This window comes from Geotrypetes seraphini, chromosome 1 (assembly GCF_902459505.1).
Source record: "Geotrypetes seraphini chromosome 1, aGeoSer1.1, whole genome shotgun sequence".
Taxonomy (NCBI): Eukaryota; Metazoa; Chordata; class Amphibia; order Gymnophiona; family Dermophiidae; genus Geotrypetes; species Geotrypetes seraphini.
This window is the reverse complement of record NC_047084.1, coordinates 115,557,917-115,575,218: the sequence shown is the minus strand read 5'-3', so window position 1 is coordinate 115,575,218 and position 17,302 is coordinate 115,557,917. Positions and strand designations below refer to the sequence as shown.

Sequence of the window (17,302 nt, the reverse complement as noted above, 5' to 3'; positions counted from 1 at the left end):
AAGTGGAGCAGGCTTCGTCCAAGGCAAGACAAATCATGGGCTGCATACGAAGGGGTTTCGTCAGTCGTAAGGCGGAAGTCATTATGCCATTGTATAGATCCATGGTGAGGCCCCACCTGGAATACTGTGTGCAATTCTGGAGGCCGCATTATCGCAAGGATGTGCTGAGACTGGAGTCGGTGCAAAGAATGGCCACCCGGATGGTCTCGGGACTCAAGGATCTACCATACGAAAAACGGCTTGACAAATTACAGCTATACTCGCTCGAGGAGCGCAGAGAGAGGGGGGACATGATCGAGACGTTCAAGTATCTTACGGGCCGCATCGAGGCGGAGGAAGATATCTTCTTTTTCAAGGGTCCCACGACAACAAGAGGGCATCCGTTGAAAATCAGGGGCGGGAAACTACGAGGTGACACCAGGAAATTCTTTTTCACTGAAAGAGTGGTTGATCGCTGGAATAGTCTTCCACTACAGGTGATTGAGGCCAGCAGCGTGCCTGATTTTAAGGCCAAATGGGATCGGCACATGGGATCTATTCACAGGGCAAAGGTAGGGGAGGGACATTAAGGTGGGCAGACTAGATGGGCCGTGGACCCTTATCTGCCGTCTATTTCTATGTTTCTATGTTTCATAGTGAATGACAGATAAAGACCTGAATTGCCCATCCAGTCTGCCCTACAATCACAAGGCTACAACGAGCAGAAAGCATTTTGCACTCGAGACGCGGCCCTCATTATTACATCAAGGCGTACTTACGCAGTAGCAGCAACTCCAGCCTGTCTCTGTGTGCGCAGTTTCTGTGACTTCAAGGGCGCTGTCATTTTGCAGGTAGCCCATTCGGCGCAGGCATCCATCGTGAAAGACCCTGGTGCAGATCCGGCACGGGAAGAGGCTCTCCGCTGTCCAAACTTCACAGATCTCACACATTTCATCATTAGTAAACTGGGGAAAAAGCACATGCGGGGATTAGAGGAACTGAATCTATAGAGGAGAAGTAATAATACATTTATAATGTTTGCAGAGAGTTAGCACTTCAGAAGACTGGAATATTTTCCTGTAGGAGCTTAGGTAGCCCATTGGGCATTGAAGTGGCAAATTGTTCAGCTATCCATTCCATCGACTAAATTGTTGGATGGTCAACCAAACAACCAATCAACAACCATTTGCAGAAGATTTCATCTCCGTCACTTGAACCATTCAACTAGCAGCCTCTTACACTAGACGCTCACTAATCCTCGGTCAATCAGCTAGCCCACTATCCAGTCACTTGGCACAGCAAACTCCTAAGAAGCCAGGAGCTGGCAACCATGACAGGGTAGATTTGATTTCAATCGCTAGTCAGAAAGACTTGATTCAAATCATGGTTTTCTACAGAAAGATTCATTCTTGCTGATATAAAATGTAATATTTATAACCAGATAAAGGTTTACATTATGCTCCCATGCCAACCTTACCCATAAGTAGAGGAACTTCATTAAAATATTTCCAAACTGGGTTTCTTTTATGGTCTGCTGTCGTTATAGGTTTTCTCTTCCAAGGACAGAATAATATGATAAACCTCAGGCAATACACACAAAGATCCCAAGACTTGTGGAATATTCTGCTCAAAAGGTTTAATTTTCATTTTTACTGTTTGTTCCTCCCTCCTTACACTTAGCTCCTTCTGCGGATATATAAACTTAGCGCTTAATAGAAAATGGGGTTGATTCTGTCTGCATCAATTTTCAAAGAACAGTGGGGCTGAGGTCTTTTTCTCAACTCTGTATCTGCAGATACAAATTCACAGTTTTGAGAAATGCAAAACCAAGCATCTGCGATAAAATCTTCTAGACAGAAAAATTGCCCATGACATGAATGGATTAATGGAATTCATTTACCCAAAAAAATTTAAGCATTGCATGAATATATAGCCCCTTGCTACACAATTACAAAAACTAATCCCTATCAGTGGCATAGTAAGAGAGGTGCAGACCACCCTGGGTGCCGTGCCAGTGGGGGCACCGGCACCTCTCTGCCTTGCCCTGGGCCGCCACACCACACCAAGCTCACACCATCCCCCCACCACACCAAGCTCACACCATCCATTAAATGCAAATCTCTGTCATGCATATTCATTAGGGCTAGCTTGAAAATCCGACTGGCCTGGCGGTCCTCCAAGACAGGTTTGGGAACCATTGATCTAAATGAACAGGAGGGCGCGTATGGTATCAGAGGTTTATCTATAAATAGTGGCGCTTTTGCGATTAATGTTTTGAACGTTAGCAATATTATTTTAAATGTAATCCTGTATGTAGATCTATAGTAGCATGAGAAACTTCTCCTGCCTGTTGCTCGCGCCAGCCTGGCTCCCCTCATAATCACTTCAGGTTCACGGGGCCAGGAAGTGACATCAGAGGGAAATGCAATGTTGGCACGAGGAGCATGCTGGAGAAGCCACTCGCACTGGCGAAGATTTAGTTTTATTTATGTATTTTAAAAATTTATGAATCGTTTAAAACTAAGCGATGTATGGGTGGAGGGAGGGTGCGAGTGTGGAGTGGGGGCACAGAGAGGAGGGCACCTCCTACCCTTACCACACCACTGATGAATAGGTTTTGGCATGTAATTGTTGGATGGACCTTTAAGGGGGGGAGCATGGTGGCCCACTGGCATGGACAACATTTATACATGCAAGTTACAGAGTAACTAAGTTCTCTAGGGGTTAACATTGACATGAGAGGCATTGATGCCAAGTTACACACCCATTTTATTAATCCATTTGCAGACATAAATGTCCTTGTAAGAATTTGTTCACTAACCATGTTAGCATGGTGACTAAATGATGGCACTCTGGTTTAGAATTGCCTTCTTGGTGTCCAAACCGAAGGTCTCCTAGGCCAGAGGTTCTCAACCCTGTCCTGGAGGACCATCAGCCAGTCGGGTTTTTGGGATAGCCCTAATGAATCTGCATGAGAGAGATTTGCATATTATAAAGGAGACAGGCATGCAAATCTGCTCCATGCATATTCATTAGGGCTGTCCTGAAAACCTGACTGGCTGGTGGTCCTCCAGGACAAGGTTGGGAGCCACTGGCCTAGACAAAACTGTTTCTTGGTCCTTAAAGGAGGAATTTTTGTAATTCACCCAGGTAGGTGCCAGATATACCAATGCTTTTAACACTGGGAGGGAGGGAGATCAAATGCGGCAAAATAGTGCCTAAATAGCCTTTTAGCTACACAGGCAGCAAAAATTGACACTACCATTTCCAATCTACTGATCAAATCAATAGACATAAAAGACATAAAAGAAATCAAAACTCATCTCTTCAAAAAATACTTTCCATCATCTTAACCTCAACATAGCACTAGAAAATACACACACGAACACCCCTCCATAAATATACCTAAACATTGTACAACTCTCTTCATCAACCTACTATTCATCTACCATGAGCTCTAAATTTCTCCTGGAATCTTCCAGTCTAACAATTGTAACTTGATACATTCCTGATTCTATGTACTGTAATATTCCTGAAATTATCCAGTCTCTTAATTTGTAATCCGCTTAGAACCGCAAGGCACAAGCGGAATAGAAATCTGTAATGTAATGTAAATATTTGAGAATTGAATGTACATCCCTGTCCAGAATAAGCCCTCAAGATTGCCTCTTCTTTCCATGGTTACAAATATATGCATGCGGGAGCCAGGGTTCACTTTTAGCCACGGCTACTCATTCTGGAGGTGCTGCGTGTGATTTGGGGAAACACCGACAGCAGATAGGTCCATGCTTAGGTGTCTTTGAACAGTTTGTTTTTCCTGTATTTTTCAACATTTTTTGTGACATATGTTTTTTCCTTTTTTTACCATGGACCCCTGATGAAGGTTGTCTGAAACACGGACCGTGTTGGATCCCTTGTTTGGTAAAAAGGTTTTAATATATATTTTGGCTGTCACAATAAAACTTGCCTACATCGTTGTACATATCTGCAGTTCTGGTTTGTTTGTTCCTGGTTGGTTTTTTCACTGCAGACAAGGTTGGACCTCTTTTCCTTTTGGTTCTGTCACTTTTAGCCAAACCAGTTTGCCTTTGTAAGTCACCAGCTGAGTAGAGGAGGTGGAAAATTACCCACATTAAGCAGGGCATTTGCTTTTCAAGATTACCATTTTTAAAATTTTCTGTCACTGATAGAAACTGTGCCTGATAACAACAGTTATGTGGCATTTTCAAGGGAATTCCGCATTTGTTCTTGGAAAGAAATTCCAGGATTTCCACAGAAATTACACCGGAGCGTTAGAAATGCAAGGCTCAGTATTCATACGGTGGTGATCAGCATTTTGATGACCTGCCACCGGTGTTATCCCTGCAAATTCAATGCTGGGCCGTGTCCAGGTTCATAGAAATATAGAAACATAGAAAATGACGGCAGAAAAGGGCTATAGCCCACCAAGTCTGCCCATTCCAAATACCCGCCCCCCCCCCCCCTGATTTCACTCCCTTAGAGATCCCATGTGAATATCCCATTTTCTCTTAAAATCTGACACGCTGCTGGCCTCAATCACCTGCAGTGGGAGTTTGTTCCAATGATCCACCACTCTTTCGGTGAAGAAGTACTTTCTGGAGTCACTATGAAATTTCCCTCCCCTGATTTTCAGCGGATGCCCTCTGGTGGTCGAGGGACCCATGAGACAGAAGATATCATCTTCCGACACGATACGGCCCGTGATGTACTTAAACGGTTCAATCATGTCTCCCCTCTCTCTTCGTTCCTCAAGTGAGTACAGCTGCAATTTATTCAGCCTTTCTTCATACATGAGATCCTTGAGCCCCAAGACCATCCTAGTGGCCATTCGCTGAACCGACTCGATTCTCAGCACATCCTTCCGGTAGTGTGGTCTCCAGAATTGAACACAATACTCCAAATGAGGTCTCACCATGGACCTGTACAGTGGCATCATGACCACTGTACAGGTCCATGGTGAGACCTCATTCTAGCATTGAATTTGCAGGTGTATGGAAACAGTCAAAACTTAGCTAGTTAAGAGTGAGTTTCGGCACTTGACTGGCTAGGGTGAACTACATAAAGATAAGACTGGCTTTAGAACATAAGAAAAACCTTACTAGGCCAGACCAATGGTCCATCAAGCCCAGTAGTCCGTTCTCACGGTGGCCAATCCAAGTCACTAATACCTGGCCAAAACCCAAGGAGTAGCAACATTCCATTCAGAATCCTAAAGAACAGCAAGATTCCGGAATCCCAAAGAGTAGCAAAAGATTCCGGAACCCCCAGTGAGAGCAACATTCCAGAGCTGAGATTGTGATGTCATAATGCCTCATTCCAAGTGCCTCAGAGCCAACCTCAGCAGTGATGTTACAATGGCTTCATTGTCCTATACTTGGCTCACGTAAGAACATAAGAACAGCCTTACTGGGTCAGACCAAAGGTCCATCAAGCCCAGTAGCCCATTCTCACGGTGGCCAATCCAAGTCACTAATACCTGGCCGAAACCCAAGGAGTAGCAATATTCCCTTCAGAATCCTAAAGAATAGCAAGATTCTGGAATCCTAAAGAGTAGCAAAAGATTCCGGAAACCCAAAGAGTACACATTCCATGCTACCAATCCAGGGCAAGCAATGGCTTCCCCCATGTCTTTCTCAATAACAGACTATGGACTTTTCCTCCAGAAATTTGTCCAAACCTTTCTTAAAACCAGCTACACTATCTGCTTTTATCACAACCTCTGGAAGAGCGTTCCAGAGCTTAACTATTCTCTGAGTGAAAAAATATTTCCTCCTAATGGTTTTAAAAGTATTTCCCTGTAACTTCATCGAGTGTCCCCTAGTCTTTGTCATTCTTGACGGAGTGAAAAATCCTTTTCATGGGCATGTGGTCCTATTTATATGGCCCTCCTTTGGCACATAACCAGCAAAGTGATGACTCCTTTCCCGAAATGCCCCCAAGATAACTGGTTTCACATTGGGCCCTACTCAGACATTTTCAGCAGCACTAACCAGTCCAGTGCCAGTGAATATGAGGAGTTAACCAGGAACATGCGATTTAACTGGTCGGGAGTCATTTCAAGCCAGTTAAATCACATTGAATATTGACCCTGGGATTTTTTAGAATATAATCCAATCGCCTCCCCATGCCCCTCTCCAAGAATACCTGATACTGCTGCAGTTAATATAAAGGCAATAATACAATACAATTTTATTTGTATACCACAAATACCTCAAAAGAATTTTAAAGAAGTTAACGAAGACAATATTCAATACTAGGGTTACCAGATATCTGGATTTCCACGGACATGTCCTCCTTTTACCCAGTACTTTGTCCGGGTTTTGAAAAGCTTCCCAACAAAATCACGTCGGGAAGGAGCATCCACTCATGAGCGGATGCAACAGGGTGACGTGAAATCTTCAGCTTTTGGTTCAATCACTTGCATTATCTTAATTAGACTACTGCAATTTTCTTTATGTAGGATGCAGAACAACTATATATCCAAAACTACAGTCCATCCAGAATGTAGAAGCCAGGCTTATATTTTCATAGACAAGATATAAGGAACTGACACCTCTATATCTCAAATTATACTGGCTTCCCATCAAAACAAGAAGTCTTTTTAAATTATGCACATTGGTCTTTCTGATCTTTCATGGTGAAAACCCAGATTATATAATGAATTTAGTGGACTTACCACTCAACAAGAATTATAACCTTATCAGCAATCATCTGAAATCGAGATTCCCAAATCCTAGAGGTATCAAATAAAACACAATACACGCCATATTTTTCCATATCTGATGGCAAAATGGTGGAACTCTACCAATCCAACTAAGAACCATTCCCTCCTACTGTATAAGAACTCTTGTAAAGACCTGAAAACGTATCTGTTGGCATCACACTCATGTTAAAAGAGGACTTTTGCAAAGATACTGAAAATCTGTGACCTTGATTGTGTCTGATGAACTCAGTGTGACAAAACAGGTAGAAAAGTTGATGGTCAAAGCCAGGAGGATGCTTAGGTGCATAAGGAGAGGAATGGCCAGTAGGAAAAGGCAGGTGATAATGCCATTGTATAAGTATCTGGTGAGGCCCCATTTGGATTTCTGTGTGCAATTCTGGAGACCCCACCTTCAGAAAGATATAAAGAGGATGGAGTCGGTCCAGAGGGATGCTACAAAATTTGTTAGTGGTCTTTATCAATCTTATGGGGACAGGCAGAGAACTTAATATGTATACTCTGGAGGGAATATGATAGAGATGCAGAAATATCTCCGTGGCATTAATGTACAGGAAGACTCCAAAAGGAGAGGGCATATGATGATGTTAGAGGTGATAGGCTCAGGAGTTATATAAGAAAATACTTCTTTACAGAAAGAGTGGTAGATGCGTGGAAGAGTATCCTGATGGAGGTGGTAGAGATGAAGACTGTATCTGAATATAAGATAGCGTGGGACAGGCACGTGGGATCTCTTAGAGAGAGGAGGAGATAGTGGATGCTGTGGATGGGCCATTCGGCCTTTATCGCCCATCATATTTCTATGTTTCGATTGATAAATAGCTCATCCATCTTAACAGACAATCAGTCTCTCTATTTTCCTCTGTCATTATGTCTTGATCCCTAATGTAAGATTGTAATTCTTGGATGTGGTCAATCTCTTCTTAACGTGTAAATCACATTGAACTCCTACTGGGGTATATTAGAGATTCATAAATATTTATGTAATGTAATGTAATATCATTTTTCTGATTCATGTTACAGGAGCGTTAAACAATGATTTCCTTGGCTTGCTGTATTTTTGACTAGTTGCCATATTATAAAATTACAAAATTATATTCTAATTATAAAATTAAACTCTGAATTTCTATTCTGCCATTACCTTGCAGTTCAAGGCGGATTACATAAGAGTTGTCATGAAATTAGGTAATACATGATGGGTAATTTGAACATTTTAGATTTGATAAGGAGTAGACAGTGTGGTAGGTGGAGCTTGGGATCTGGTTGTGTTAAATAGGTTTTATGTATTTTTTGAAGAGTAGGGTTTTTGTTTATTTTTTGAAGGTTTTGTAATCTGTGGTTGAAGACAGCAGATTGGTGAGTTGTCTGTCTAGTTTTGCTGCTCTGGTGGCCATTAGGTTGTCATATAGTTTTCTTTGCTTGACATTTTTGGTTGGCGGGTGTGCGAATAGTGAGTGGGTTCTCCTGTGTCTGGTTGAGGTGGATTAAGTTAATCGGTTGTTCCAGTAGGCTGGGCTGTCTCTGTTTATAGCTTTGAATAGTAGGCAACAGAATTTGAAGTGTACTCTGGCTTATATTGGGAGCCAGTGTGAGTCTTTAAAAGCAACAAGCATTTACTGTTGGGTAAGCAAACATATGGATCCTGCATGTAGGACTATTAAAATGATCTAGAAAAAAGTGAGAGACAAAGTACGCAGGAGCCATACCAAATATTGATTTAAAACAGATACAGGTAAAATGTAAACAAAACTCTTGCCTCCATCGGTAACCAATGTAGTTTTCAATAATAGGGAGAAATATGTTCCTATTTTTTTCAAACCAAAAATCAGCCGAACTGCTGAATTTTGAATAACTCGAAGTCTTTTCAGGGTTTTTTTTAATATGTACCCAAATAAATAATATTGCAATAGTCAAGCATACTTAAGATGGAGGACTGAACTAGCAGACGAAATGATGCTATATCAAAATACTTTTTAATGGTTTGGAGTTTCCATAAGACCGAGAAACATTTTCTGACTAATAAATCTGTATGTTCTTCTAAGGTAAGATACCCCAAGAGTATCACGATTCCATTCAGAATCTCAAAGAATAGCAAGACTCCAGAATCCCAAAGAGTACCAAAAGATTCCGGAACCCCAAAGAGTAGCAACATTCTATGCTACCAATTCCAGGCAAGAAGCAGGCTTCTCCCATGTCTTTCTCAATAACAGACTATGGACTTTTCCTCCAGGAAATTTTCCAAACCTTTCTTAAAACCAGCTACGCTATCTGCTCTTACCACAACCTCTGGCAACACGTTCCACTATTGGAAGAAGAAATTGAGGAGATCAACAATCGAGTATGCTGAAGTAATTTAAAAATTATTGGGCTCCCCAAAGGAAGAGAAGAACAAGATATTAAATTCATGGAAAAATGAATACCTATGTTACTCAACCGAACTTTCACCAAGGAATTTGAAATCGAGAGGACACACAGGGTCCCTTCCAACTGTCATCTTAATGATAAATTTCCCAGGTCAATCGTTGTCAAATTCCTTCACTACACTCAAGTAGTAAAGATTATGGAGACAGCAAAAATCATGGTTCCTATCAAGTTTGAAGGGAACATATTTCTTTCCCCACCGGATCTCATTAAAAATACAGCACGTCTCAGGAAACAACTCTTGGCATACGGACCCCAATTAAAAGCCATGAATGCTCGCTTTGGTCTGTTCTACCCGGCCAGAACGAGGATCACTCACAATAAAATCAAAGACTTCACAGATCCAGAAGCATTGGCAGCCTTTATAGAAGATAAAAATCTTACTCCACTAAATGCACTATGACTATTTCATATTGTTAAATGCTCTAGAGATAATTATATCTTAATCTCGCTGAACACCAATGGATCAATGCTAATATGCTTAATAACTATTAACTAAATCTCAGTACACTGAAGTATCTCAACAGACTGTGTATACTGTTTATGTTAATTCTTCAATGTTGATGCCAATCTCTCTCTATATTAATGAAGCACATCTACAATCATCTATTCTGGGACTGAATCCTCCCTTCCGTTCACTTGTGTTGTGTCGGTTGCAGGTCTCCTGCTGCACTTTACTTGAGCTCACTGACACTCATAGGGGGAAATTCTATAAGAGGCGCCTACCTTAATTAGTAAATTGGCACGATTCTGCAAAGGATAGGCGCCTATCACATGACACCTAGGGTGCCGAACTCCAAAGTAGGCGTGTTTAGGGGGTAGAGAAAGACTTAGATGCCACTAGGCGCGATTCTTTAAAGGACTTAGATGTCTATAATATAGGGCTCCTTTTACAAAGGTGCGCTAGGGCCTTAACGTGTACAATAGCGTGTGTTAAACTCCCAAGCGCGCTAGAGGTAGTAGATTTTTGGCTACCACGCACTATAGTGTGTGGTAATTTTGTGCATGCACTAAAAACCCTAACACACCTTTGTAAAAGGAGCCCATAGTAACATAGTAAATGACGGCAGATAAAGACCTGTACGGACCATCCAGTCTGCCCATTAGTTATTCTCATTAAAAATACCTGATTTAATTCATTTGTCTCTTCTTTGAGATTTCTGGGCCATTCTGGTATTGTCCTAAGTTCCAACTGCTGAAGGCCTTTATAATATCATATTGGCCTTTATAATATAATTTAATATAATATTTAATACAATATAGGCCTTTAAAGCTCTGGCCTACATTACAGGAGCCTAAGTTTTAAGTTAAGTGTGATTCTATAATGGCGTCTAGATGTGATTGACATGCCTAACTATAGGTGTCTATCTTTTTTAGGTGTCCATTACAGAATCTGCCCCAAAATGTGTTATAATGTGCTATATTATACACATAGAAACAGCTAAAGGCCATGTGGCCCATCCAGTCTGCCCATTCGTAGTAACCATTATCTCTTCCTCTCTCCGAGAGATCCCACATGCCTATCCCAGGCCCTTTTGAATCCAGACACAGGCTCTGTCTCCACCACCTTCTGGGAGACTGTTCCACGCATCTACCACCCTTTCTGTAAAAAAGTATTTCCTCAGATTACTCCGGAGCCTATCACTTCTTAACTTCATCCTATGCCCTCTCATTCCAGAGTTTCCTTTCAAATGAAAGAGACTCGACTCATGCGCATTTACATCACGTAGGTATTTAAAGGTCTCTATCATTTCTCCCTTCTCCCGCCTTTCCTCCAAAGTATACAGATTGAGATCTTTAAGTCTGTCCCTATACGCCTTATCACGAAGACCACGCACCATTTTAGTAACCTTCCTCTGGACCGACTCCATCTTTTTTATATCTTCTTGAAGGTGCGGCCTCCAGAATTGTACACAATATTCTAAATGAGGTCTCTCCAAAGTCTTATACAGAGGCATCAATACCTCCTTTTTCCTACTGGCCATATCTCTCCCTATGCAACCTAGCATCCTTCTGGCTTTCGCCATCACCCTTTCAACCTGTTTGGCCACCTTAAGATCATCATCTACAATCACACCCAAGTCCCGGTCTTCTGTCATGAACATAAGTTCTTCACCCCATAAACTGTACCGTTCCCTCAGGTATTTGCAGCCCAAATGCATTTCCCCATACCTTTTAAACTTTTCTAGCATGAGCAGCATAATATAATAATAATAACAGTTTCTATACCACAGGACCGTGAAGTTCTATGCGATTTACAATGATTAAAAGATGCTACAAATTGAGTAGAATTAACAAAGCTAAAAGCTATTGATTAACAGCTCTAGAGATCAGTTATTGTGGACTAAGATTGTACAGGTCAGTTGTCTAAATACTTCAGGAACAGATATGTTTTTAGGCGTTTCCTAAATTCCCCATAAGTGGTAGGCGTAAGCAATGTTCCAGATCTTTACCCCATAAAGCTGCCTGATGTGAGAAAAGATGTTGATGATGTTTTTTAAATTTACATCCTCTAACTGGTGGGGAAACAAAAGTCAAGTGTGAGCTTCTCTTATGTCTGTTGGTTGAGAAAGAGAAAAGGTCAGCTATATATTTAGGGGCTAAACCGAAAAGTACCTTAAAGCAAAAACATCCAAACTTGAACCTTACACGTGCCTCCATTGGCAGCCATTGCAGAAGTCGATAGGAAGGCGTTACATGATCGAACTTCTTCAACCCCAAAATTAGCTTGACCGCCGCATTTTGCACCACTTGTAATCATCGCATATTCTTCTGGGAAATTGCCAAATAGGCGATGTTACAGTAATCAAGTTGGCTCAGTATAAGGGATTGTACCAAAATTCAAAATGATGAAGCATCAAAATATGCTCTAATGGACCGAAGCTTCCAGAGAGTAAAAAAACCCTTTCTGACATAGGTGTCGGCTCGCCCTTTGATGTCACTTCTAGGCGCAAGTCCCAGAAGTGACGTCAAAGAGAACACCACCACCGATGCCGCCATGGGCAGCAATCTCACGCCGGGGAAGTAAAAAGGTACGGGGGAAAGCAAGGGGCATGCACACAAGGCAAGGAGAGGACGGGGGGTGGCGGAGAGGTTGAGGCGTACCACGCACTTAGCAAGATGGCGCCCAGGGCGGACCACCCCCATGCCCACCCTTACTACACCACTGAGTACCTGTATATATGTAAACCGCTTTGAATGCAGTAGACAAGTCCCATGCCCTTTCCCTCAATGTTCTGCAGAGATAATCCCGGCCTTTCTTCTGTCTGAATATAGCAGGGCACAGGTGTTTTCTGACAAAAGAAATTTTTCTGAAGCTTGTTGAGAATTAAGCTGAAGGAAGAAGCGAAATCCCTGCCTCTCCTGCTTTGCTCATATAATTCTACTTCCCCTCTGCAAAACCAGCCCTCCCAGAGCTCTAGAAAAATCTATAACGATGTCAAATCTAACAATCAGCTTTAGTAAATTATAGATAAGCGATTTATCAAATCTAAACTTGAAATAAAACTTAGTGAAATTATGGAGAGGCAAATGAGAACCTATTAATCTGTAAGAGAAGAAAATCTGCTCCAGTTCCAGAAATGTTTCCCAGCGAAGTCACACCTTGGGAAATAGATAGAAGTGGACAGTCACTTCCTTGATTTAGTCACGCCACAGGTGCAGTGCAGAACTGGTAAAATACAGTAGGTTCCACCTTGTCTGCCTTAAGAAAAATCTTGCCACGTTCTAGCATTTGAGCTTGTGGATAGCATCCTTTCATGTCCTGCCACGTCCCTGAAAGCGGCTTTATCATTTGGCTCTATTTAGCACACTGACTGCGCTGCAAACTTTTTCAACGATGCGAATACACTCACACTGACCCAGCACAGAACAGGTGCAGAACCAAAAGGATGTGCAGAGAATTGAGTCGGTTCAGTGACCACCAGGATGGTCTCAGGACTCAAGGATCTCCCATTTGAGGAACGGCTGGGTAAGTTGCAGCTTTACTCACTCGAGGAACGCAGAGAGAGGGGAGACATGATCGAGACGTTCAAATATATCACGGGCTGTATCGAGGTGGAAGATCTTTTCTTTCTTAAAGGACCCACGGCAACAAGAGGGCATCCGCTGAAAATCAGGGGTGAGAAATTTCATGGCGACACTAGAAAATATATCTTCACCGAAAGGGTGGTTGACCGCTGGAATAATCTTCCACTACAGGTAATTGAGGCCAGCAGCGTGCCAGATTTTAAGAAAAGATGGGATTGGCATGTGGGATCTCTTCATGGAGGAAGTTAGGGGGTGGGTCACTAGTGTGGGCAGACTAGATGGGCCGTGACCCTTTTCTGGCGTCATTTTCTATGTTTCTACAGACAACAGTAGTGGAAGCCACATACAGACACAGACATGCACAATGCTTCTCCTTCCAAAGTGTAGGTAAACACAGACACACACAGTGCCCTACCTCAGTCTCCTATGCTCACACCCTTGGAATCGTCTTCGATTCTGACCTGTGGTCTCCTTATCTCAAGAAAGATATAGCGGCACTAGAAAAGGTTCAAAGAAGAGCGACCAAGATGATAAAGGGGATGGAACTCCTCTCATATGAGGAAAGACTAAAAAGGTTAGGGGCTCTTCAGCTTGGAAAAGAGACGGCTGAGGGTAGATGATTGAAGTCTACAAAATCCTGAGTGGGGTAGAACGGGTACAAGTGGATCTATCTATCAAAAATGACAAAGACTAGGGGACACTCGATAAAGTTACAGGGAAATACTTTTAAAACCAATAGGAGGAATTTTTTTTTACTCAGAGAATAGTTAAGCTCTGGAACGCGTTGCCAGAGGTTATGGTAAGAGCAGATAGCATAGCTGGTTTTAAGAAAGGTTTGGACAAGTTCCTGGAGGAAAAGTCCATAGTCTGTTATTCACAAAGACAGCGGGGAAGCCACTGCTTGCCCTGGATTGGTAGCATGGAATGTTACTACTCCTTGGGTTCTGGCCAGGTAGGGACCTGGATTGGCCACCATGACAGCGGGCTACTGGGCATGATGGACCATTGGTCTGACCCAGTGGGGCTATTCTTTTGTTCTTATTTTCTAAGCACATTCAACAAACTGCTAAGGCCTGTCACTTCTATCTCTATCACCAAAATTCGCTCCTTCCTCTCTGAGCTCTCTTGTCCACACTCTCGTAACCTCATGCTTAGATTACTGCAATCTACTTCTAACTGGTCTTCCACAGTGTTGCCTCTTCCCATTGCAATCTGTGCAAAACTCTGCTGCCCGACTCATCTTCTACCAACCTCGCTACGCTCATGTCACCCCTCTCCTTAAGTCACTTCACCGGCTCCCTATCTGCCTTCGCATACAGTTCTACAAGTGGGTTCATTCTGCTGCCCCTCAATATCTCTCCTCCCTTCTCTCTCCTTATACACCTCCCAGAGAACTCCGTTCCTTAGATAAGTCGCTCTTAGCGTTGCCCTTCTCCTCCACTGCCAATTCCAGACTTCGTTCCTTTCATCTAGCTGCCCCCTATGCATGGAATAAATTACCCGAGTTTGTTCATCAATCCCCTTCCCTTGTTTAAGACTGAAAACCCACCTTTTTGATATAGCCTTCAATCCTTAACCCGACTCCTCTGCCCTCCAACCCAGCCAGCTGATTAACCGTTCCCCTTAACTGTATCCAGGACATTCTGTTTGTCTGGTTAGATTGTAAGCTCTTTGGAGCACGGACTGTCTTCTTTGTGATTCTGTGCAGTGCCGCATGCATCTGGTAGCATTATAGAAATAATTAATGGTAGCAGTGTGAAGAGTTTGAGTCTTTGGGCAGCAGAGCTGAGCTTGTGATGTCATAATGCTTCATTCCACCAATAAGAGCCAACCTCATCGGTGATGTCACAATGGCTTTATTGTCCTGTACTCCCCTCTGTCCTGCAACCCAGCCAGCTGATTGACCGTTCCCCTTAACTGTATCCATGACATCCTGTTTGTCTGTTTAGATTGTAAGCTCTTTGGAGCAAGGACTGTATTCTTTATGACTCTGTACAGCGCTGCGTATGTCTTTTAGCGCTATAGAAATAATTCATAGTAACAGTAGCAGTAATAGGTACACATTCACACTGCCCCCTTCCCCCTCCCCCCCCCCCCCCAGTGCTCCACAGAAAAGGCCCACACAAGCCTACACACTAGGGCAAAGGTTTCTAGGATGCCAAGTGCCATTTTGAATGGCATTTAGTGATATCAATCACAGGTATTGCCACAGGAAGAGAGAAAAAAAAAAAGACAAAATGGGTTTTGCAGTCTTAATCTGCCATCGTATTCATATTCAAATTGTCTGTCACACGTTCACTTGAATGTGAATGCTCAGCTCAGCAGAGCAGGTGGAGGCTGTTACTTGTCTGGCTGCATTCGCAATTACTGATCAACTTTCGGTGTGCATCTTCCCTGGTCCCGGACGGCTCTCCTATTAATCTACAGAGCGCATAAAGCACGCCACAGGACTCCAGGGATGAGAGCCAGATAGAGGGGGACTGAGAACTGGAGAACGAGGACAAATCTGTCCCCGCGGGATCTATCTCCATACCCTTCCCACCCCAGGAGTTCTGTCCCTGTCCCATCCCTGCAAGCTCCGACCTCATCTGCACAAGCCTCAAACACCGCAGCTGAGGACAGAGCTTGCAGGGCTGGAGCAGGGATCAATTTGTCCCCGTGTCATTCTCTACGAGGACATCACACAGAAAAGGACTAGTAGGCGTTTATGTTCAGATGTTCCTGATCGTATCTTCCCCCTTCTCTGCTTCTGACAGCTTCTCTCTTAGCTGCCGCTCAACACGATGGAGCAGCTCTTTATCGAGTGCCCAGTTCGCATTATCTGAAAGGCACGCAGACATGACGGAAATCTGTGCACATAGCCAGAGTATTGCACCACTGAGCAGAGCAAGTGGGTTCTGGCTGGAATAGGGTAGATATACCATGCGAAAATCATACAGCAATTCTCCAGTTGCCATTTTCTCTAAACTAAACTAAGTCTTAAGTTTATATACCGCGTCATCTCCACGGAAGTGGAGCTCGACACGGTTTACAAAGCTTAACAATATAGGACGAGAGAGGAGAAAGATTTACAAGAGCATATGAAAAGAGGGGATGTAAACAGGAGAAGAGATGTTATATGTTAGAGAAAAGCCAGGTTTTCAGTTGTTTTCGGAACAATTGGAGGGAGCCTAGGTTCCGCAGCGGGATAGTGAGATCGTTCCAGAGGCCCGTGATTCTGGAGAGGAGGGATCTTCCCAGTTTACCTGCGTGGAGGATGCCGTGCAAAGAGGGGAAGGATAGTTTGTGTCTGTGGGCTGATCTGGTGGTAGCAGGCGTCAGGGCGAGGAAGGATAGAGGGATTAGGGGCGGAAGGATGCCGTGAATGATCTTGAAAGCTAGGCAGGAGCATTTGAAATGAATTCTGGAAAGTACTGGGAGCCAGTGAAGATTGGTAAGTAGAGGGGAGACGTGGTCATATTTGCGTTTAGCAAAAATCAGCTTGGCTGCAGTGTTCTGGATAAGCTGGTGTTTGCGAAGACTTTTTTTTGTTAGGCATAAATAAATGGCATTACAGTAATCGAGTTTGGATAGGATGATGGATTGTACGAGGACGGTAAAGTGTTTTTGGTGAAAATAGGATCTAACTTTCCTCAGCATGTGGGGGCTGAAAAAACATGATTTTGCCAAGGAATTCAGGTGATCGTTGAGGGAGAGGGAGGAGTCGACAGTGATGCCTAGGACCTTGCTTGAGAACTCAAGGTGTAGAGCAGGGCCTGTGGGTAGGGTGAAGAGGGCGGGCAGGTGAGCTAATTTTGGGCCGACCCAGAGTAATTTTGTTTTTGATTCATTTAATTTCATCTGAGCAGAGAGGGGCCAGGCGTGAAGCCTCATTATGCATGTCTCCCTGCCTCTTACAAAAGAAGATCCTCAATGGCTAATCTCCTTCTGTTTGCCCCTTAGGTGGTGACCCATCAGTGGTGGTTAGGGTTTACCAGATGTCTGGATTTACTGGGACATGCCTTCTTTTCAGAGGACTATCTGGGTTTGCCTTCCAGACCTGGCCCTGAGCTCTGGGAAGAAGAGGAGATGAGGTGTGTGGTGAAATCTTGCAAGTCACAAAAGAAATCAGTTTGAGGCCTTCGGCAATCC

The 17,302-nt window shown here is 43.2% G+C and overlaps 1 protein-coding gene across 2 annotated transcripts in view; it reads right to left on the bottom strand.

The window, feature by feature from the left end:
* PHF24 (PHD finger protein 24) overlaps nucleotides 1-17,302 on the bottom strand; it is a 73,800-nt gene that overhangs the window by 46,117 nt on the left and 10,381 nt on the right. For both annotated transcript variants that reach the window (XM_033918209.1, XM_033917337.1), the window contains exon 2: nucleotides 759-944. In XM_033918209.1, the coding sequence (XP_033774100.1) occupies nucleotides 759-944 (186 nt within the window). The remainder of the gene's footprint in view (nucleotides 1-758; nucleotides 945-17,302) is intronic.